The 23190-nt window shown below is 44.6% G+C and overlaps 1 protein-coding gene and 1 pseudogene across 4 annotated transcripts in view; both read left to right on the top strand.

Annotated features, from left to right (window-relative positions):
* Nucleotides 1–8814: 8814 nt before the first annotated feature.
* On the top strand, nucleotides 8815–21329 carry LOC144507496 (protein LZIC pseudogene; annotated as a pseudogene).
* Nucleotides 15386–23190, top strand: part of orc5 (origin recognition complex, subunit 5) — a 108387-nt gene continuing 100582 nt past the window's right edge. Inside the window, exons 1-2 of one of the 4 annotated variants that reach the window (XM_078234727.1) lie at nucleotides 15386–15499; nucleotides 22396–22544. In XM_078234727.1, coding sequence (XP_078090853.1) covers nucleotides 22434–22544 — 111 coding nt within the window. In that variant the 5' untranslated portion in view covers nucleotides 15386–15499; nucleotides 22396–22433. Of the gene's footprint in view, nucleotides 15698–22395; nucleotides 22545–23190 lie in introns of all 4 variants that reach the window. The other 3 variants (XM_078234729.1, XM_078234731.1, XM_078234730.1) reach the window with 3 other exon arrangements.

Below are 23190 nucleotides of genomic sequence, written 5' to 3'. Positions count from 1 at the left end.
CTGTTCCTGCTGCACTGAACTCATTTCTTCCTATCTTGACTCCATTCTCTCTCCTCTTGTGCAGTCCCTTCCCACCTACATCTGCAATTCCTCTGATGCCCTAACCATATCAACAACTTCCAGTTCCTTGGCCTCAAACCAACTCCTCCTCGCCATGGATGTCCAATCCTTCGACACAACCATTCCCCACCAGGATGGCCAGAGAGATCTTCACTTCTTCCTCGAAGAGAGGCCTGAACAATTCCCGTCCACCACCATTCTCCTCTGTCTGGCTGAACTTGTTTGCTCACTTAGCAATTTCTCTTTTACTCATCTCACTTTTTCCAAATAAAAGGTGTGACTATGGGTACCCACATGGGTCCCAATTATGCCTGTCTCTTTATGGGGTATGTGGAGGAATTAAGTCCTACTTCACCCCTCTTCTACAACATTTTCATTGGTACATTTTTGAATATTTCAATGCCGCTTCATGCTCATATCTGGACCTGGAAAATGTATCAATTTTGTTTCCAATTTCCAACCCTCCATTGCCTTCACATGGTTTATCTCTGACACTTCTCTTCCCTTCCTTGACCTCTCTGTCTCCATTTCTGGTGATAGACCGTCCACCAGTATCCATTGCAAGTCCACCGACTCCCACAGCTACTTTGGTTACAGCTCTTCACACCCCACATCCTGTAAGGACTCCATCCCATTCTCTTAGTTCCTTTGCCTCAGCTGCATCTATTCTGATGATGCCACTTTCCAAAATAGCGCTACTGATATATCTTCCTTTTTCTTGAATCGTGGTTTACAACTCACTGTGGTTGACAGGGCTCTCAAATGTGTCTGACCCATCTCCCAGGCCACTGCTCTCACCCCCTCTCCCCCTCCCAGAACCTGGATGGGGTCCCCCTTGTCCTCACTTTTCACCCCACCAGCCTCTGCATTCAAAGGATCATCCTCTGCCACTTCCAACTCCTGATGTGGAGATGCCGGCGTTTGAGTGGGGTAAACACAGCAAGGAGTCTAACAACACCAAGTTAAAGTCCAACAGGTTTATTTGGTAGCAAATAGTGGCGTTTGCTACCAAATAAACCTGTTGGACTTTAACCTGGTGTTGTTAGACTCCTTACTGTACTTCCAACTCCAGCATGATGCCACCACTCATCACACCTTCTCCTCGCTCCCATGTCAGCATTCCACATGGCCCAATACCACTGGGACACCCTGGTCCATTCCTCCATAACACCCAACACCTCACTCACTGCCAATGACATCTTCCATGCAATCGTAGAAGGTGCAACACCTGCCCCTTCACCTCCTCCTGCTCACCATCCCAGGGCCCAAACATTCTTTTTATGTGAAGTAGCGCTTCATGTGCACCTCCTTTAATCTGGTTTATTGCATTTGCTGCTCCCAATGTGGTTTACTCGGAGCGTCCAAACTTAGGGTTTAACTCAATGTCATTTCTATTCCAAGAATTCCAACCCTGAAGAAGTGGGTGACCACTTTGCAGAACACCTTCGGTCTGTCCGCAAGCAGGACCCAGACCTTCCTGTTGCTTGTCATTTCAACACACCACTCTGCTCTCCTGTCCATATGTTCGTCCTTGGCCTTTTGCAATGTTCCAGTGAAGCGCCAATGCAAACTGGAGGAACAGCACCTCATCTTCCGATTAGGCCTTCTGGACTGAACATCAGTTCAAAAACTAGAGCACGAACTCACTCCTCCACCTCTCCTCTATCTCTATTCAGTTTATTTAATTTCTTTTTTCATCTTATTCATCCACTTTTATTACTTTTATATTCTTATTTTTATTTTTCCACGTCTAAAGTCTAATTTTCCATCTTGCACTTCACCAATTTTGGCCTCTTGTGCAGCCCTAATTTTAATAATTCAAAGACTGATGCCAAGGCTCTAAGCACTGGAATTCCCTCCATAAATATCTCAGCCTCTCTTCCTCTCTTTCTTCCTTTCAGACGTTCCTCTTTGACCTTTTGTCAACATCTCCAACATCACTTTTTGTGACTCAGTGTCAAATTTTGTTTGATATGTTCCTGTGATGTGCCCAGGGATACTTTACTATGTTAAAGATGCTATATAAATACAAATTGTTGTTGTATGCATAACCGTTGGCTGCATAACCCATCCTAACAATTCCCCTTCTTTATGTGTACAGATTTTGCCAGAGGAAACTGACACCAGGGGAGGAGCATGAAGCATCTTCATCACATAAACACCTATCAGACTTGTAGATGAGTCATGGATTCCCACTGAGGATCAGAAGCACTTGATCTTCCAACTGAAGTAACACTTCAAAAAAGCAGTCCAGGAATTAAATAACACAAATAACGCTTCCAACAAGAAAAACCCTGAGGATGCAAACATCACAGCAGGGACACATATGTGGATTAGAAATACTGATCAATTGTCCCTTCTTCAGAATGTTTGCTAGTGATATGTTGCCCAGAGAAACACATGGTTAGTATTGTGTTGGTCATGAATGGAGGATTTGACCCAAAACGCTGGCACAGAACAAGTGGAGTACAAAAATGCTGTTAATGTTCGGCCTACAGGGCTGCTTTTAATTAAAATCTGGTCAATCAATGCTTGTCACAATAATCTACCTGACCATGCATCAATCCAAGCCACTGCTTCTTTATCTTGCATTACCTAACTAGGTTAGTTTGATTGGCCATGCTAAATTGACCCTTGTGTCAGGGGGATTAGCTGGATAAATGTGCGGGGTTATGGAATAGAGCCTGGGTGGGATTGTGATCGGTACAGACTCAATGGGCCGTATGGCCTCCTTCTGTACTGTAGGGATTCTATGATTCTATGAAGTTTAATCTCTCTGAATGATGTGTAGTCTCCAGTCTTTGTGGTTGCATAGGTTCCCTCTTCTAATGATAACATTATGCAAATGATCCTTAATTCTTTCTAGGATCCTGTCAGAACTGTCCATTATGGCCAGACATTAGAAACTACAAGTTGACAATATGTTCTGTGAGAATTCAAGTGGTGGTACGTGTCTCAAAATATCTCTTTCCATGTTGGAAAAGCAGTTGCAGGCTAGTATCAATAACCATGGCGCAAGGGATACACTTGGTCCCCTAGCAGCCATTCATCCTGCTTCTTCAAAGAGTTGTACTACCATTCGTGATTGCAAGATAAAGGCCTTTAAGGCCCCTGTCAGATAATTTGTAGCTCGACAATTTCTTTAATCTCAGATCTAAAAATAAGCTTTTTAGTTTGCTGGAGTGCTCACAAGATAAAGCTAATTTTTTGCAAAATATAATGAATTTAAGTCGTTCTAAAGAATTTTTATTAGTTTATAGTTCAGAGATGGCTTAGTGCTGCAAGGAGTGGTGAAGGTGGAATAAGGGATATACCAGGAATAGTCAAGGTCAAGACGTCACAGTCATGGTATAAGAATGGAAAACATGAAATGTAGTGTTCTGAGCCTAACTACCTTCAGCTGCTTCATCAATGGCCTTCCTTCCATCATAAGGTCAGATGTGGGGATGTTCACTGATGATTGTACAATGTTTAACAACATCGTCAACTCCTCAGATTCTGAAGCAATCCATGTCCAAATGCAGCAAGACCTGGTCAATATCCAGGCTGACAAATGGTGGGGAACATTCGCACCACACAAATGCCAGACAATGAATATCTCCAATAAGAGTGAATCTAATCATCTCCCTTTGACATTCAATGGCATTACCATTGTTGGATCCCCTACTATCAAATCCTGGGGGTTACCACTGACGAGAAATTGAACTGCACCAACTCACAGAATCATAGAATCCCTCCAGTACAGAAAGAGGCCATTCGGCCCATCGAGTCTGCACCGACCACAATCCCACCCAGGCCCTACCCCCATATCCCTACATATTTTACCCACTAATCCCTCTAACCTATGCATCTCAGGACACTAAGGGGCAATTTTAGCATGGCCAATCAACCTAACCCGCACATCTTTGGACTGTGAGGAAACCGGAGCACCCAGAGGAAACCCACGCAGACGCGAGGAGAATGTGCAAACTCCACACAGGCAGTGACCCAAGCCGGGAATCGAACCCAGGTCCCTGGAGCTGTGAAGCAGCAGTGCTAACCACTGTGCTACCGTGCCGCCCAACTGCACCAACTATATAAATACTGTGGCTAGAAGACCAGGTCAGAGACTAGGAATCCTGTGGCAAGTAATTCACCTGTCCACCATCTACAAGGCACAAGTCAGGAGTGGGGTGGAATACTTTCCACTTACTTGGATGGGTGCAGCTCTAAAAACACTGAAAAAGCTCAACATCATCCAAAACAAAGCAGCGTGCTTGATTGGCATCCCATCCAACATCAGCACCCATGGCAGCAGTGTGTACCATCTACAAGATATACTGCAGGAACTGACCATGGCTCCCTTTAAACCCGTGACCACTACCATCTAGAAAGACAAAGGCAGAAGACACATGGAAAGATCACCATCTTGAAGTTCCTCTTCGAGCCATTCCTGACTTGGAAATATATGACTGTTCCTGGGTCAAAATCCTGGAATTTACTCCCTAACAGCACTGTTGGTTGTACCTACATCAATTGGACTGCAGCAGTTCAAGAAGGCAGCTCACCACCATCTCTCAAGGGCAATTAGGGATGGGCAATAAATGCTGGCCTCGTCAGCGACGCCCATATTCCATAAATGAATTTTTTTAAATAATGAATTTTACTATTATTTGTAGCATACTAACAGATTGTGCTCCTTTCCTCATTACAAGCTCTGTAACCAGACCAATCCCAGTTAAACCACAACTGAGAAGCCAGTAAGATTGTCATGTGATAAAGAGCCATGTGTTAAGCTAATAATCAGACACTTAACGAAGTAAAAAAAAGTTGGATAAGTCCCCTGCATAATGCTGTTGGCTAAGATAAAAATGTGGGCAGCCCAATGTACATGCCCCGTTTGCCAACCATTCCAGTTTTAACTTATAGAAAAAAATAATTATTTACAGATGAGTTTTCAAGATTTTATGAATGGGAAGGTCTGTGCTGTTCATCATTTTTTCCATCATGGAGCATGATGGCATTGCAGTGGTTGGCCTATGGAGCAATGTGAAATGACACTGGGAGCCACTCAGATGGAGTGGATGTGGGCATCACTGACAGTGTCCTCATGGTGCCATTTAGCTCAATGTCCACAATCTTTGTGTGGCAGCTGCTGGACCATGAAGCAGAGAAGTATTCTGCAGCAGACGTGCACACAGGGCCTCCTACCTACTGAAGCAATGAGATTGAAGGTGTGGGGCAAGGAGAATCTCGAAGAAGCTTATCTGTGAATTTGTAACATTTACAAATTGAGCATTAGCTGTTTTAGCACCAATTAGGTCAGTCTTAGCAGAAATACTACATTACCATGTTCTCCTACTGGATAGCAAACTTAGCAGCAAAAAATAAATGCCTGGAAATAGTGTTGACGGCCTGCTCGTCAGTAGAAAATAGGTTCCAGTAAAGTAAGTCCCAATAGGTAAAAAAAAAGATAAGCTACTGAAATATGTACCATCTATAGTTCAAAGAGTTCTTTCGGGCTAAGATTTTTCATGGAGTCAGTAACAACATAGCTCCTGGGTTTTCAGTGGAGTACTGGAGTATCACACTAGAGATACTATATACAGTTCTGGTTTCATATTTAAGGAAATATTATATTTGCATTAGAGGGAGTGCAATAGATAGATTGATCTCTAGGCTAAAGGGATTGTACTACGGAGAGAAATTGAAAAGGCCTATATTTCTTAAAGTTTAGAAGGATCAGAAGTGATCCTACTGAAACTGAGAGTGGCTTTGAGGTAGAAGATGAATGATGATCATATTGGTCATGGGCTTGATGGGCTGAATACCCGTTTCCTGCTGCAATTTCTTGTGTTCTTAGGTAGGAAATGTCTGTTCTCCAGGTTCATCTAATGTTAACTATCAAGTCTTGAATCATTTTAGGATGAAATAGCAAGTCCCTACGAGATGGAATCAAAGTTGGAATGAATAACGACAGATCACCAAACACTCTTGTTACACTAAATGGGTTCAATGCAATATTATATTATTACACATTAAACCAGTCTTTGAGCCGGTATTTAGCAACAAAGGGCTCTAGTTTGTCTATTAACAAACACCCTGGCACAAATTTCCATGTATTTTGTGCCCTTGTTAACTGCTATGCTTAATTTCATGAGACATCTTTCTTTATCAGAGTTGTCTTCAGTTACGCCTGTAGTTATACCACTTAATTGTGCAAAAATAGTTTTGCATTTATGCAGCGAAGTATAAAGGTAGATACAGTGAGGGCAAAAATGTACTGAGGAATCAAATTCATTTCTTTAATTTGCCAAGAAACCGTTTGGGGTTTTATGTTCTAGCTAGATGTAGAGATAAACGATGCCTCAATGCGGCTTGCTGAACTCATACATTTAACCCAATTTAAATCATAATTGTCTTACCCCCAAGCTATTGAATGAGTGAATAAACTATTTCTTGCCAAATCACCAAGAAGTCAAACCATAAGTCAAGCATGAAACAAGATTTATTGGTTGCAAATTGCAACTTAGGGTATTTTCATTTTTGATAGATGTAAAGGTAACCAGAGTTATCTAACAGTTGAATGGAAAATCAGTTGTGGACATAATTATTGAAATCAAGTAGCAAAGGTTATGCCGGCAAATCCATGTACCAATGTACATACAAACATACAAACCAGGAGCAGAAATAGGCCATTTGGCCCCTCGAGCCATTCAATAAGATCATGATTGGTCTGTTTATGTATGTCAGCACTCACAGGCACTGAACATAACTGTAGCAGTGACCAGAATCTGATGCTACAACTTGGTAAGGTTACCAAGGAAATTCCTTAGATAGCTGATAGCCTAATAGCTCAAGACCGTGTATTATCAAACATCAACGTTTATGACTGAATTCTCATGAGCCACATGGTGTCATTTTTTTCTTTCCTGCGTTAGTTTTCAGAATGTTGCATTGATGAACCCATTCATAATGGGGTCAAAGCAATGATATCTGAACTGGCTTCACTCTCAACTTGCTCTGATCTTGAATTCTTAACGGATACCTGCTTCTCCTGCAACTGACTGTAGAGCCTAACAAGCTGGCTCAGTATTTTATTAACTATCATGTTAAGGAGCTTTCTGAATCTGCTTGAACAGATGAAGGAAAACTCATGCATTAATAGAAAGATGGCTACAAAACAAAAGCTTGTCATCTCAAAAAAGATTACCCCAGACTGTCTACTAACCAATTGGAAGGATGCAGAATCTTTTATTTCTACATCTTTACTTTAAAGGGAGGCCACCCCAAATACACTTAAACAATAAAGAAACACTGACACCAGGACCTTTTGTTGCCCTCTCCTCTTCCACTACTTATCCAAATAAGATCCAATAAATGTGGATCCCTATATTGTCATTGAATCACTGCAGCATGGTTTTTTCTTAGAACTCAGACTGTCTTTTAGAGGGCATGATGTGGAGATGCCGGCGTTGGACTGGGGTAAACACAGTAAGAAGTTTAACAACACCAGGTTAAAGTCCAACAGGTTTATTTGGTAGCAAAAGCCACACAAGCTTTCGGAGCTCCAAGCCCCTTCTTCAGGTGAGTGGGAATTCTGTTCACAAACAGAGCATACTCTGTTTGTGAACAGAACATGCTCTGTTAACAGGTTGATGTCCTGTAACATTTGTGGTTGCATTCAGTTCCTTGCAGAGACACCCTTACAATTGAGTAAGGGTATCTCTGCATTCTCTGGTGACATAGTGATCTAGCTGCTGCGTGTCCAACCTTTGCTGTCTGATGTTACCATTTTCAGGTTTCATAAAGTAAGGTTAATTTAAGAAATTGCTAAAATTTCAACCGTGTTATAAACTCAGCCTCACATTCAAAATTTATGTTGTTAATTTGAATTCTTGATTCAGTAATTGTCTAGGAGCTCACCCATTCCTATTATGTGTATAATCATAAAAAGATTATTGTCACATATTACAATGCGTCATACAATTATTAACGTTCCTGCTTTTTGATGTGGTGCGGATTATAAATAATGAAAAACAAATGCATTGAGGAAAATTGGAAAGCATTGCTCTTCATCAGAGTTGAAAGCTATACCACCGTGACCTGCAGCTTCATTCTGCGCAAAGGAGAAAAACTTACCAGCACAGATCGATTTAATGATCTTATTAAACTGTGGATGCTGCCTGGCAGCCAGCAACCAGAATTGACCTAGTAAAAATGACATAGAGGGGAGTATTTCAGAATAAGGAGAAAATGGAAATAGAGGTTATGAAGCATGAGGAGAAAAAAGGGAATGGAATAGGTAGCAGTGCACTATCTGATTGCATCTGGCAGATATGTGTCCTAGGTTTTTTAAAAAATGTTTTTTTGATGTGAGCTTTACTGGCAAGTCCAACATTTATAGCCCAATTCCCCTTGAGAAGGTGAGTGTAATAACCTGCCACCTTGAACCGCTACAATCCATGTGGTGTTGGCACATCCACAATGCTTAAGGGTCAATCATTTAACATGCGTATTAAGTCATAATTTCAGGTCAAAACTAAAATGCTTGTCAAAATGCCTGTTGAATAAACAATTCCACTTCGGATCTAATCAGAACACATAAAGCAATTTTGATGATGATAACTAAAAAAAAACAACAGTAAAGAATTCCATTAAGGTGCCAGATTTGTTATTTCTTATCTTAGTCCAAAACATCAGAAATCTTCCACAGTAACCCAAAGGGAAAGATTATTTTGTTTTGCAGTGGTACTGTAAGCACAGTACGGAGTTATGGAAATACTAGGAACTCAACATACTCTGCTGCATTACATAGAAGCTTATTACAGTGCCATTCAGTGGCAAAAATCTGCTATTACAGCAATTATTGCAATTTCCAAAGAAAACTTTAAGTTGGTGAAACTGGAAATAAAAATCAATGTGAAAATAAAAATTAATGCAAAAATAAAAGTTACAAAGGTGATGAAAAAAGGTAAATGAAAAAACATTTTCTCCCAAATTAAAGGAAAATATTGGTGTTTGAGATTGGTACAGGAACTTTTGGCACTGGTATTTACTTTAATATTCTCAACCAACAACAAAAACCCAAAATACCTGATCATATGTTTCATTGCTGTTTGTGAGACATTGCTGTGCGAAATCGGGCTTCTTACATTGCTATAGTTATGATACTGCAAAATAATTAATTAGCTGGAAGATGATTTGGGAATTTTGAGGTCATGAAAGGCATTATGTAAATGCAAGTTTTTATTTTCCTTTTATATGGATGCTGACTTGTAACGAAAAAATGTGTAAGTGTTCACTTTGGGGCAATGTTTGATTTGGGGTACTGGGTGTTGATAACCATTTGTGCACCTCTAATCCCATAGACTGAATTACAGTCATTAAAATACAGGATTTATTTCAGATTTTGGTTGTATACCTCAAGTTTTGTTTTATATACAAAAATGCATTCGGCCTTGTACACTGCAAACACATCCAGTACCGATGCAAAGTCGGGATAATGTAAATTTGCATGGAGTGCGTTTGTGCTAACTGATCATGCTGAACCATTTGTTGGATGTAGCTAAGACAGGTTCTAATAAGCTAAAATGTTGCAACAGACTGAAGTTGTAACTTTAACATTTTAATACTAAATATTCTAACGCTAAACACCCACAAAAACTAAGGTCTTCTTCCATCCAACTCCCACAGCTCCCCTCCCCCCGCCATTGATTAAGATCAACACTGAGATCCTGGAAAATGTAGACCTTTTTCACTTCTTGGGAATCTTCTTTTGACAAATGCAAACATAGGCAATGAAACCATTATTGCCTCCAACATTCCAGCTCAGGCTTTGGCTGATTGAGGAAAGAGTATTTGCAAAGTAGAATCTCGAACCTGTGACCAAGGTGATGCTTTACCAGACAGTAGTGATCTTTGTGTTTCTTTGGATAACCACAGCAGGCACCTCAAAGCACTGAAGAAGTAGAATCAGAGGTGCCTTTGTAAGAGTCTCCAAATCCAGTGACAAGAAAGGTCCAATCATAGTATCCTTTCCCAAGCCAACATGTCCAGTTTTGAGACACTAATCACTCAAAACCAGCTGTGTTGGGCAGAACATGTCATTCATATGTCTGACACCCAGACTCCCGAAGCATTGTTCTACTCGGAACTCGATTATGACAGGAGTCCCTCAGGACACAAAAAAGGCTTTAGTGATATCCTCAAAGCAGCTGAACATCACTGCCAACGTATCGAAATCCTTGGGTTTGTGACCGACCAAAATTAAGATGGTGCATCCCAGAAGACACCAAGATGGCGCCGGAGCAAGGCGACTTCTTGCAAGCTGTGCCCAGCATACCTTCTAATTTTATCTTTTACTCTCGTTCTATGCTTCTAAAACTTTGTTCTAACTCTTTTAAACTCCCTAACAATGCTTTACTTACCTTGCATTAAGTTGATTTTTCTCTACACCCTAGCTATGACTGTAACACTACATTCTGCACTCTCTCGTTTCCTTCTCTATGAACGGTATGTTTTGTCTGTATAGCGCGCAAGAAACAATACTTTTCTCTGTATGCTAATACATGTGACAATAATAAATCAAATCAAATCATTGAGAGACTTTCTTGAGAACAAGCAGAGACAAAGTTGAAGCATCAGAGCACACAAATCTTGACCCTCCACAACCTGCCCCATATGTGTCAGAATTTGTAGATCATACATTGGACTTACCCAGCCATTTCAGAATCCACAAAATTGGAATGGAAATAAGTCATCTTCCACCCCAAGATATTGCCTAAGAAGGATAGCAAAAGGAAGAATAACATTAAAGAGTAGTTTTTCAATGGAAAACTGATGCGCGATTAAATCACTCGGGAGGCTGGATCGTACCCGGGAAATAAAGGCTTTTATTACTAACAGGAATGGAGCATACTATATACAATACAATCCCAGGCTAAAGGGTCACCAGGCAGTGCAGTGACCTTTATACTCCTCCAGGTAGGTGGAGCCAACTGGAGTGTACCACAGAACAATATCAACAGGTAGAACACCCCCAACCCTAACCCCAACAGTGACAACAGTAACATATCTACAAGTACCCATAGTGCTGACCATCTATGGTTCAGTGCTCATAGTGGTAACCAACTATGGTTCACCACATTCACCCCTCCTTTAAAACAAAGGCCGGCGGGACAAAAAAAACAGAACAACTGTTCATATATTCACAAGTTCAGTCGTATTGGAGGACCGCACCGTCTCTGCGACCTCCTCAACACTGGCGGTAACGCCGGTTCTGGTGACCGTGGTGACCTTCTCTCCAAGGCGTTGTCCAGTGACTCCTCCAATTCCTCACGGACAGGTGGACCACGAGGTGGCGACAATCTGCTGGACTCGAGCACGTCTCGAGGTGGCGACAATCTCCTGGACTCAGGCAAGCTGTACACGGGAGTAAGAGGATTAAGTGGTGGTTCCGATACTGCCCGCGCCGTGTCAGGAGGGGAGATAAAGGTCAAGGGGTCCCTAACTAGGGGTGTGGGAGTGACTGGGGTTTCCAAGTCCCCTGCAGGCCCCAGATCTCTAATAGAGACCGTGTCCTCTCGCCCGTCAGGATATGCCACATAGGCATATTGAGGGTTGGCGTGGAGGAGATGGACCTGTTCAACCAAAGGGTCGAACTTGCAGGTCCTAACATGCCGCCGCAGGAGGACAGGTCCTGAGTACATCAACCAAGACGGCAATGAGGTCCCAGAGGAAGACTTCCTAGGGAAGGAAAACATCCTCTCATGTGGAGTAGCATTGGTTGCCGTACACAGGAGGGACCGGATGAAATGGAGCGCATCAGAAAGTACCTCTTGCCAACGGGAGACTGGAAGACCCTTAGACCTCAACGCCAGTAAGACAGCCTTCCAGACTGTAGCATTTTCTCTTTCAACCTGCCCGTTACCCCTGGGGTTGTAACTCGTAGTTCTACTTGAGGCAATCCCTTTTGAGAGCAGGTATTGTCTCAAGTCGTCACTCATAAATGACGAGCCCCTATCACTGTGGATATAGCTGGGGTAACCAAACAGGGTGAAAAGATCCCGTAATGCTTTGATAACCGTGGCAGCGGTCATATCTGAACAGGGAATGGCAAAAGGGAATCGTGAGTACTCGTCAATCACGTTGAGGAAGTACACGTTCCGATCTGTCGAAGGGAGGGGGCCCTTGAAGTCCACATTCAGTCTTTCAAAAGGGCGAGTGGCCTTAATGAGGTGTGCCCTGTCAGGTCGGTAGAAGTGCGGTTTGCATTCAGCACATACCTGGCAGCTTCGGGTTATGGACCTGACATCATCCACTGAGTAGGGTAGATTCTGGGCCTTTACGAAATGGAAGAGCCAAGTGATCCCCGGATGGCAGAGATCATTGTGGAGGGCCTGTAATCGATCCTCCTGCACACTTGCACATGTTCCACGCGACAGGGCGTCTGCGTCTGACGCATACGGTCTGGATCAGGGCCAAGGACCCCGTTTTCCACCACGTATCCGAGAATTGCTAGGTGGCGCTTGCTAAATACACACTTCTCCCTGTTGTAGGTCAGATTCAGGCGAGACGCAGTGCGTAAAAATCTAAGGAGATTGGCATCGTGGTCCTGCTGGTCATGGCCGCAGATAGTGACGTTATCCAGGTACGGGAAGGTAGCCCGCAGCCCGTTCTGGTCCACCATTCGGTCCATTGCACGCTGAAAGACCGAGACCCCATTCGTGACGCCAAAGGGAACCCTTAAAAAGTGGTAAAGACGACCATCCGCCTCAAAGGCCGTATATTTTCGGTCCTCTGGGCGAATGGGGAGCTGGTGGTAAGCTGACTTCAAGTCAATGGTGGAGAACACCCGGGTACTGTGCAATCTGGTTGACCATGTCAGATATGCGCGGGAGAGGATACGCATCCAGCTGCGTATATCTATTAATGGTTTGACTATAGTCTAGGACCATCGGGGTTTGTCTCCAGTTTTAACCACCACGACTTGCGCTCTCCATGGACTAGTGCTAGGTTGAATGATCCCTTCCCTGAGGAGCCGCTGAACTTCAGATCGAATAAAGATCCGATCCTCAGCGCTGTAACGCCTGCTCTTAGTTGCGATGGGCTTGCAGCCTGGCACGAGATTCTCGAATAAGGATGTTGGGGTGATTCTGAGTGTCGAGAGGCTACACGTGGAGCGCGCTGGGCAATTTGGAGGCTGCTGTGCTCCCACTGAAAGTGGAGGGAGTGGCCCATCGTACTGCAGGGTTACATTCCTCAGGTGGACCATAAAGTCTAGTCCCAGGAGTATCGGAGCGCAAAGGTGCGGTAACAGGAGGAGCCTGAAGTTCTCATAAACTGTGCCCCGCACCGTTAGGTTGACCACGCAGCTCCCTAGCACGGTAACAGACCGGGACCTCGACGCCATCGAAATTGTCTGTCTGACAGTCCGTACTCGGAGACCGCACCATTTCACGGTGTCAGGGTGAATGAAACTCTCCGTGCTCCCGCTGTCAAACAAACAATGAATTAGGTGTCCATTTACCTCTATGCCCATCATGGACTTGTTGAGTCTGTGAGGCTTGGCCTGGTCCAGGATGATTGACGCCACCGTTGGGTCTTGAGTGCAACTGCAGGCAGCTGAGATGGTTGATGATGATGACCCCTGCTGGTCGTCTGCGGTCGGTGCCGACCAAAATGGCTGCGCCCATGGATCGCACGTGGTCGGTGGCACTAAAAGTGGTGGCCCCTGCAGGTCGCACGTGTCTTGCGTCTTCGTCGTCAGGAATGGCGGCGCTCTGGAATCGCACGTGGTGGAAGCCCTCGAAGAAGTTGGAGACAAGGAGACAGGCTCTGGAGAATCACACGCCGCGCTGCTATGCTTGGAGGGTGGTTTGGCCCTGCAGACTTTGGCATAATGCCCTTTCTTCCCACACGCGGAGCAAAATACCGTTCTAGCTGGACATCGCTGCCGAGGGTGTTTCGCCAATCCACAGAAATAGCACTGTGGGCCTCCTGGAGCTGCCGCCGTCGTCAGGTCCGAGGTTGAAAGCACAATCGTGCAGTTTTTCGGAGCCGCTGGGTAGAGTTGAGTCGGTGGCTGTACTTGCCACGATGTTCCCACGTGGTCGGTGGGGTAAGTTTCTAGACTTCTGGAGGCCGTTTCCATCGTGTCAGCCAATTCCACCGTTTTAGCGAGGTCTAGGTTACCTTGCTCTAGCAGCCGCAGGCGAATATACGATGAGCCGATTCCCGCCACGAACGCATCTCGGATCAAGTTGTTCGTATACTGGGCCACCGACACTGGCTTGCAGTTGCAGGCTCTGGCTAGCTGCTGAAGTTCGCGCAGGTACTGTCCTGTCGTTTCGCTGGGCTGCCGCCGTCGAGTGGCTAGAAGGTGTCGAGCATGGATCTCGTTTGGCGGTTTGTTGTACAGTTTCTTAAGTAGTTCAATGGCCCCTTTGTAGTCTTGGGCATCGCGGATTGATGAGTATACAGTGTCGCTTACCCTTGCGTGGAGGACCCGCAGCCTATCGGCGTCGTTTTGAATGGCTGTTGAGGCATCGATGTAGTCTTGAAAACACTTTAACCAATGGTCGAAAGTGTTCGACGCTCCCACCGCACGTGGATCTAAAGTAAGCCGATCGGGTTTCAACATTTGCTCCATGGTTTTTTTTTACCAAAATTTTGTTAGTAATAAAATTGATGCGCGATTAAATCACTCGGGAGGCTGGATCGTACCCGGGAAATAAAGGCTTTATTACTAACAAGAATGGAGCATACTATATACAATACAATCCCAGACTAAAGGGTCACCAGGCAGTGCAGTGACCTTTATACTCCTCCAGGTAGGCGGAGCCAACTGGAGTGTACCACAGAACAATATCAACAGGTAGAATACCCCCAACCCTAACCCCAACAGTGACAACAGTAACATATCTACAAGTACCCATAGTGCTGACCATCTATGGTTCAGTACTCACAGTGGTAACCAACTATGGTTCACCACAAAAACATCGTAAGAAGTCAAACTGTATTTAAAACCGATTAATTTTGACGTTTCTAAAAATTGTCTCAAGGAAGTCCTGTGTATAGCTCTTCCATCATTAATCTCACTTGGCTTCCACTCTATCAGAAACCTTCCTTTTGCCCCTGTTCTTAAACCCACCCCTTGCTCAAAACATGTCTAATTTCTCCCAGTTAGGATGAAAGGTCATTGACCTGAAAGGTTAAATCTGGTCCTCTCCCGCAGGGACTGCCAGACCTGCTGAATATTTCCATCATTTTCTTGTCACCAAGGCAGTTGCTCAATCTGTCAACTACAAGTCCCGCCGTGCACCGCGCACGAGGTTCCTCGCCTGGGGTCGGAGTTCACCGATGGAGGATTTGGCGCGCGAACGGCCCAGCGGACCCGAAAGGGAGAAGGTGTGTGTTAACGGATCCCAGCGGCCGGGGTGCAGCGGATAGAGAAACGGTAAACAAAATGCGGTGGAGCTGGCGCCATTTTCACTGCGAGTGAGTGAAGCTGGGCGACCAGGTTCAGGAACAGGGAACCTTATTTTTCTAGGATTTGAAAAGAGCGCGATTGATTTCGAACTAATTGGGTTGGCTTTAAACTCCCAGGTGTTTTTATTTTAACGACAGCATTTTAAACTATAAACGCCTTGCGCAGGTGAGGAGAACAAGCAAGCGAAGCCAAGTTAGTGGCTTTTATGACTGATGGCATCACCGATGTGTGTCGCCTGTTCAATCTTTTAAACTAAGCAAAGCACTTTTTGGTACCTTCCATGGATTCAATAGGCGGAGTCTTTAAAAATAAAGACTTCACTTCAGTTTGCACACATTTGGGAATTGTTTTTAGGTGGATAGATGTGTCTCAAATATAATGACTTAGGTGCAAAGACGTATTAAATTGTGGATTTTTAAAAAACTATAATTAAAACAAAACATTAAAAATACTCAGTAGGCCTGCAGCATTTGTGGAGAGAGAAACATTTGATATTTCAGATCTGTGATCTTTCCTCGTGATTTGAGAAAACTTGATGTTCTTCCAGGAATGCCTACCTTGAAGAACTTTTGCTTTTCTCTCTACAGAATTTCAACTCGTCCACTCCACGTTGGTCACCTTTGTTCCATTCTGTTTCCCATTGTGTCTCTCCTGCTCGCCACCCTATCCCACCCTTCCTCTTTCACTTGTCCAAAACCTATTACATTTCTAACTTTTTTCATGTCCTGATGAAAGGTCAGAGACTTGAAATGTTAACCCTTTTCCTTTCTCCACAGATGCAGCAGACCTTGCTGAATATTTCCATCATTTTCCATTTTTATTTCAGATTTATGGCATCTATAGTATTTTGCTTTTGCTCAAATGAAAATAGTAATTTGATCCATCAAATGAACAGATGATGTAGCATGAGCCGTGTTGTGATTTACATTTCAATGGAAATTTTGACAGATAAAGGGAGGGGTGGCACGGTAGCACAGTGATTAGCACTGCTGCTTCACAGCGCCAGGTTCGATTCCTGCCTTGGGTCACTATCTGTGGAGTTTGCACGTTCTCCCCGTGTCTGTGTGGGTTTCTTCCGGGTGCTCTGGTTTCCTGCCACATTCTGAAAGATGTGCTGGTTAGGTACTGTGGTGAACCACTGTAGTTGTCTGTTCATGTGATATGCCTGGACACGCCCCTGCTGCCTCAATCTGGGGCTCCGCCCTTCTCGGGGTATAAAGGTGGCTGCTCTCCGCCCCTTTTGCCTCAGTTCGGATTAGCTATCGATTCGGGAGTGCTCCAGTTCTTTGTTAGTAAAAGCCTGTTATTTCGCAACAACGAGTCTTTGCGTAATCAATGGTGCATCAATTTTATTAACAAAAATTTTGGGATGGAGCAACTCCTGAAACCTGACAAATTGGACTTGGATCCGCAGGCTGTTGGGGCCTCAAACTCTTTTGATCACTGGCTGCGCTGTTTTGAGACCTTCATCGCCTCCTCCTCCGCCGTCGTCGTAACCGACACCGACAAACTACACGTGCTCCACGCCCGCGTCAGCGCTCACGTCTTCGCGATGATCTGAGATGTGGAAACTTACCAGGAGGCAATCGATCTCCTCAAGAGCCAGTACAACCGGCAGCCGAATGAGGTCTACGCCAGACATCTGCTGGCCACTGCAGACAGCAGCCCGGGGAATTGACTGAACAATTCCTGCGCAAACTGTGTGCACTCGGCAGAGCCTGCAACTGCAAGGCCGTTTCAGCCGCCCAAAACGCCGACAACCTAATCAGAGATGCCTTTGTCACAGGCATCAGGTCGACCTATATCCGGCAGCGTCTGCTGGAACAAGGTGGGCTGGACCTGAAGAAAACTGTGGAGCTTGCTGGCTCGCTGGAGGTGGCTTTCCGGAACCTCGAGGCCTACACCCCCGACCACGAGGGCGCACCGTGGACACCGCGACCGCAGCCATCTCTGTACCCGGGAGGGCCGTAAAACCTACGCTACGCCCCATCCCGACGCCGAACTGACCACTGCGGCAGTCTCCAGAGGCCCGAGGTGCTACTTCTGCGGCCTGGAGAAGCATCCATGACGACGCTGCCCGGCAGAAGACGCAATCTGCTCTGGCTGCGGTAAGAAGGGTCATTACCTGAAAGTTTGCAGGGCAAAATCAGCCCCCAGGCCCAGCAGCGCTGCATGCGATCCGCAGAAGGCACTGTCTTCGACGCCATCGGCCGTGTGCGATCCCCAGGAGCCGCCATTTTGGATGCCATCGGCCGCGTGCGACCCACGGAGGCTGCCATCTTGGACGCCATCAGCCACGTGCGACCCACGGGAGCCGCTATCTTGGGTGACGTCAGCCGAATCATGGGGGCCGCCATTTTGGGAACCGTCCACCGCATTGCCTAATCCGACGGTGGCCTCAGTCGCGTTGGACCAGTCCAGGCCTCACCAACTCGCCTGGTCTATGATGGACATCAAGGTAAACGGCCACACTGCTAACTGTTTATTTGACAGTGGGAGTACGGAGAGTTTTATCCACCCTAACACGGTGAGGCGCTACGCACTGCCAGTACTGCCAATGCAGCAATCAATCTCCATGGCTTCGACGTCCCGGTCGGTGAATGTCCTCGGCTACTGTGTAGCAACTCTGACTGTACGGGGCACGGTGTACGAGAAGTGCAGGCTCCTCGTGCTGCCACAGCTCTGCGCTGCCGTACTACTGGGGCTAGATTTCATGTGTCACCTTGGGAGCGTCACCATGGTGTATAGTGGGCCTTTTCCCCCAATCTCCGTCCAAAATCCACAGCTATTGACCAGCCACCACGCACCACCTGTGGTCTCTCGACCCTTAAAGTCGCCCCTCCCTCGCTCATTGAACATCTCACCTCCGACTGCAAGCCCATTGCCACCAAATGCAGATGGTACAGCGCTGAAGATAGAGCGTTTATCAAGTCCGAGGTGTGACGCCTCCTGGGGGAGGGGATCATTGAGGCCAGTACCAGTCCCTGGAGAGCCCAAAAGTGGTGGTTGTTAAGACTGGGGAGAAACATTGAATGATTATTGACTACAGTCAGACCATCAACCGATACATGCAGCACGTGCGGGCCCATAAATCGGACCCCCTGGTCGAAACGGTCCGACTCCTCCACGCCAACCCCCAATACGCCTATGTGGCCTATCACGACGGGCGGGAGGACACGGTCTCCATTCGCGATCTGGCCCCTGCAGGTACTACGTCCCACAGCCCCTCACCCCCTGCTCCCAACGTTGTCCATGATGCACCAGGGTCGCCGCACACTCATTTAGCCCCCGTGTACGGCACACCTGAGCCCCAGGAGCAGCCTCCACACACCCTGCAGTCTGAAGGTGCTACGGACGGCTTCACCGGTTATGGACTGGCGTCTGACTCATCACCGCAGACTCCTGAACCGGCACCATGGCCGACACTGCGGCGGTCGCAGCGGCAGATCAAGCCCCCGGAGAGACTGAACGTGTAACTCTGTGACTGTCGTTCCACCACCTCGCCCCCGCCAAACTTTTTTTTAAACGGGTGAATGTGGGGAACCACTGTAGTTGTCTGTTTATGTGGTAGTTTATGTGATATGCCTGGACACGCCCCTGCTGCCTCAATCCGGGGCTCCGCCCTTCTTGGGGTATAAAGGTGGCTGCTCTCCGCCCCTTTTGCCTCAGTTCGGATTAGCTATCGGTTCGGGAGTGCTCCAGTTCTTTGTTAATAAAAGCCTGTTATTTCGCAACAACGAGTCTTTGCATAATCAATGGTGCATCAAGTACATTTACCCAAACAGACACTGGTCTGTGGCAACTAGGGGAATTTCACAGTAACTTCATTGCAGTGTTAATGTAAGCCTTACTTGTGACTAATAAATAGACTTTTACGTTACTTGATTTTCCGGCCCTGTTTGCAGTGGACGCAAATCTCATTATGGCCGGAATCTCTTGTGGGATCTTTCCTGCCCGTGATATCATGGATTAACACATATTTAAATGTTCAAAAATGGCTTTACGCAATTGTTTCTGGGTTTGCCATATGCCACTCCACCACCGGAGTAATGTCACACTGGTTGGAATCACAACTAGTTTCCAAAAATGGAAACCAGTCGTGATGACCACACTGGGGGTGTGAAGGCCAGTGTAGCCCCTGAGTAGTCAACATGGTAGAGCACTGCTTCATGGCAGTGCCAGGGGTTTGGTCTTTTGGGTACGAGGGCTATATGAAATCCCAATGGGGGCAGAGGGGCTCTTTAATGAGATTGGAGTGCCTTGTTAGGCACTGCCCCTCACAATGACAATGCAAAATATGCATCCTTGCTTTAAGATGGCAAAGTGTCATAAAACCTGGAGAGAAAACCTGCCTGTCAACACACTGGTTTTCAGTCAGAGCCTGACTCTTTGCCATTTTTGGGAAAGTTCCACCCAAAATAAAATTAAATGTTTGTATATTTACCTTTCTTGATGGCTAGTTGCATACCCAATAAATCATGAAATGCATCGGTTTCAGTGTTGCATACTAGTGTTCTGAATTCTGCTCTTAAATGACCATGTTGCAACATAAATGTGACCTGTTCAATCACAGAACCAGGTAGCTAACAGTTGCATTTTTTTCAAGTTTGTTATATTGTTAGGTTAAATAAATACACGTTTATAACTTAATTGTTTGCATCAGTTATTGCCTCAGGAGTCCCCCAGTAATCTATCTGTGAATCTCTCCTCTTCTTCATCCATATCTTACCCCTTGGTCCCCTCAAATAAATTAGCATTGTCAAGTGCCAAATGTAACCTAATGACACCTAGCTGTATAGCTGCATCATTTCTCTTGACCCATCCAGTGCCACTGTGTTGTCAGATTACTTATCTGACATCTTCAGTTTCTTCCAGTTAAGCTTTGGGAAGACCACTGCCTTCAACTTCTGCCACAAACTTTGTACCCTCACCACCAATTCTATCCTATTCCCCAGTAATCATATATTGTTGAAGTGTGTTTGGCCAAGCTTTCGACTGTATCCTCTCCAACACAAAGACATATTACTTTCACCTGAAATGTGCCTGCCTCAGACCATTGCATGCCGTCAGATTTGACTATTCACATGTTATCCATGCCTTTGCCTGTACCCTCCAAAAACATCAGCTCATCCCAAATTCTGCTGTCTGAACACTGCTGGGCTCCAATCACCCATGATTGACTTAAATTAGCTGCCTGTGCTTCCAGTTTAAAAGTCTGATCCTTGTGTTTGAAGACCTTAATGCCCAGTGCGGTGAGAATAAAGATTGCACTGAGGGAAAAGTGAAACAAGCAAAATTAGCGGAGCAGATGGACAAATTGATGCAGCAGGATTTTGACATCTGCAGAGAGGACCATAAGCCAGAAGAATATGAAGATACAAAACAGGAAACATTGGAACAGCTGACTGAATTCAATGAGTCACGGAAGAACATCATATCTGGCAATATGACTTTAGTTGATGAATTCAGTGGCATGCAGCTTGCAGTCTAAGCAACTATTAGTCAGGCCTTTAAAATTCCGCAGGTTATCCAAATGTTTGCGAAGAAGCAGCTTGAACAGCTGCAGACTAGACTGGCAGAGATGGAGATAGATGTAATAGTAGGGAAACAGCCCAGGGATGTCAACACGCAGCAGAAGGTTGAGCTGGAAGAAAAGCTTACACCAGAAGAAGAAGCTTTTCTCTCGACAAATGTGAGTGGCGCACTCAGTCAATTTGAGAAGGTTTCCTGAGGCCTTAGGACAGAAGATAAAGCCCTGGCCCTTGCCAGTTCTAGAGTGGAAATCACAAACAAGTGAGGAGTGATTTACAATCCCATTTTCTGCAGACCATCCCAGATTTGTTTACATTTTAATGTCTTGCTTGTTTTTTGTTTAAACCTGAACAAAATGTAAAATCAGAATAGAACTTGTAAATATGTTCTTTGTATGCATAATGTTTCCAAATCTTTCTGTAGGTATTAAACTTTAAACACTAGAACTTTGAATCTTTCTTTATAAATAAAATCCTTGTTTTCATGTAAGGAAAAAGTGCCCTTGCTCCACCATATGTGTCCTTTCCAATATGGACTCTTGTGCAGCCTCTTCCCTCAGCAAGTATTGGTGGATTGCTTTCAGTCCTCAGCTCTGGAAATCCTTCCTTTAAACTGCAGCCCTTTTTGGCGTACATCTTAAAACCTCCCAACTTATCTTCCAGGCAGCCCTCCTCATCTCTGACAGGGTATTAATTTATTTTTACTGATTATGCTTCATTAGGGAGCACCTTAGGTTGTTTTTCTATGCCTCGTTAATTTGAGTTAGCTTACTCGGTTTGCCAAAAAAGATTGGTAATTATGAATGCAAATAGTTGTAATTATGAAGCAATGAGTAACTGGGCTGCAGATTAAAAAAACCTAGAAATTAAATGATGCTATGTGAAATTAGGCAGCACGACATTTGCAGGACATAGATACCAATCTCCTGACTAGGTATCGTAGCCTAAAAGAAATATTCAAGTTACTTATGCCATTGGTATTATGTTTGTCTTCATTACTGTTGGTTGAGGTCTTTCTGCGCTGTATGTATAAGACCAAAACTTGGAGAGTCTGTTTTTCCTACCTCACCCTGCAGTGTCATTTTTTAACATCCAGTAAGCGATGCCTTTCATTATGCTAGATAATGGAGGTTTCATTGTCCATGTGTTGCAAATGTGATAGGTCTATTTCCTTTAATTGATAAGCCTTGGAAATTATTTAGAATATGTGTTGTGTTTGTGAACAAGATAGCACTGTTTTCAAAAGATTATTCACTACTAAGGTTAGTTGATAAATATACAAAATGTGTATCATAAGATAATCAAATTTCACACTTGGCTTTTATTTTTTAGTCCTGCAGGAGAACTTTGTTGCATATTTGTGTGTAAAGATGTCCCTTCCTGATTATGGGAAATATCCAGAAGACAGAATCCTGTTCCTGAAAGAAAAACTGATTTGTCGGGACACTCAGATGTTTACACTGCTGTCAATACTGGGAGAGGTAATTTTTACTTTAAAAAGAATTCGTTGAATTTTTGAAACCAAATTTTTAGACCAAAAGTCATGGTGTTGACTATTACACTGGTAATGTTTTCATAAGATTGACATGCATGTGTGATTTGGGCAATGGAATAAGGTAAAAATGAACAACACTAAAGAGCAATGATCGTTAAACAAATAATCACCCTCGGAACCATTGAGAGCACTTGTTCCATGTTTTAGAACGATATGATAATATTGCAGTCAAGTTCATTCCACACATCTATGACCCATTGGCACAATATTGTGTGGTAACTTGCATATTTCCACCTTTGTTCAATATTTTTTCACCTTCCAACATCCAAGTGTTCCTCACCTTTTTGATTACCGCCCTTGAGAAGTTTATACACATATCCGAAAAGCTGAATAACATTTGTGAGAATAACTTCCATGTTGGTGTCGGTTGATCTCACAAGATCAACTATGTTGCTAACAAAGTAGACTTGAACCTGTCCCAGATGATATTTTCTTTGTGTAGTCTTCCTAGCCTCAAATTCCACACTTCTTTGAACCATTTTTTGCAAGCTCTTTCATCCAGCCTTTCTGAACACGGGCAACAATGTCTTTCTGAAGTTTTTCTTTGGAGCGAGCTTTGTACTTGAATATCA

Source organism: Mustelus asterias, chromosome 19 (genome assembly GCF_964213995.1).
Source record: "Mustelus asterias chromosome 19, sMusAst1.hap1.1, whole genome shotgun sequence".
Taxonomy (NCBI): domain Eukaryota; kingdom Metazoa; phylum Chordata; class Chondrichthyes; order Carcharhiniformes; family Triakidae; genus Mustelus; species Mustelus asterias.
This window is presented reverse-complemented; position numbering and strand designations above follow the sequence as displayed.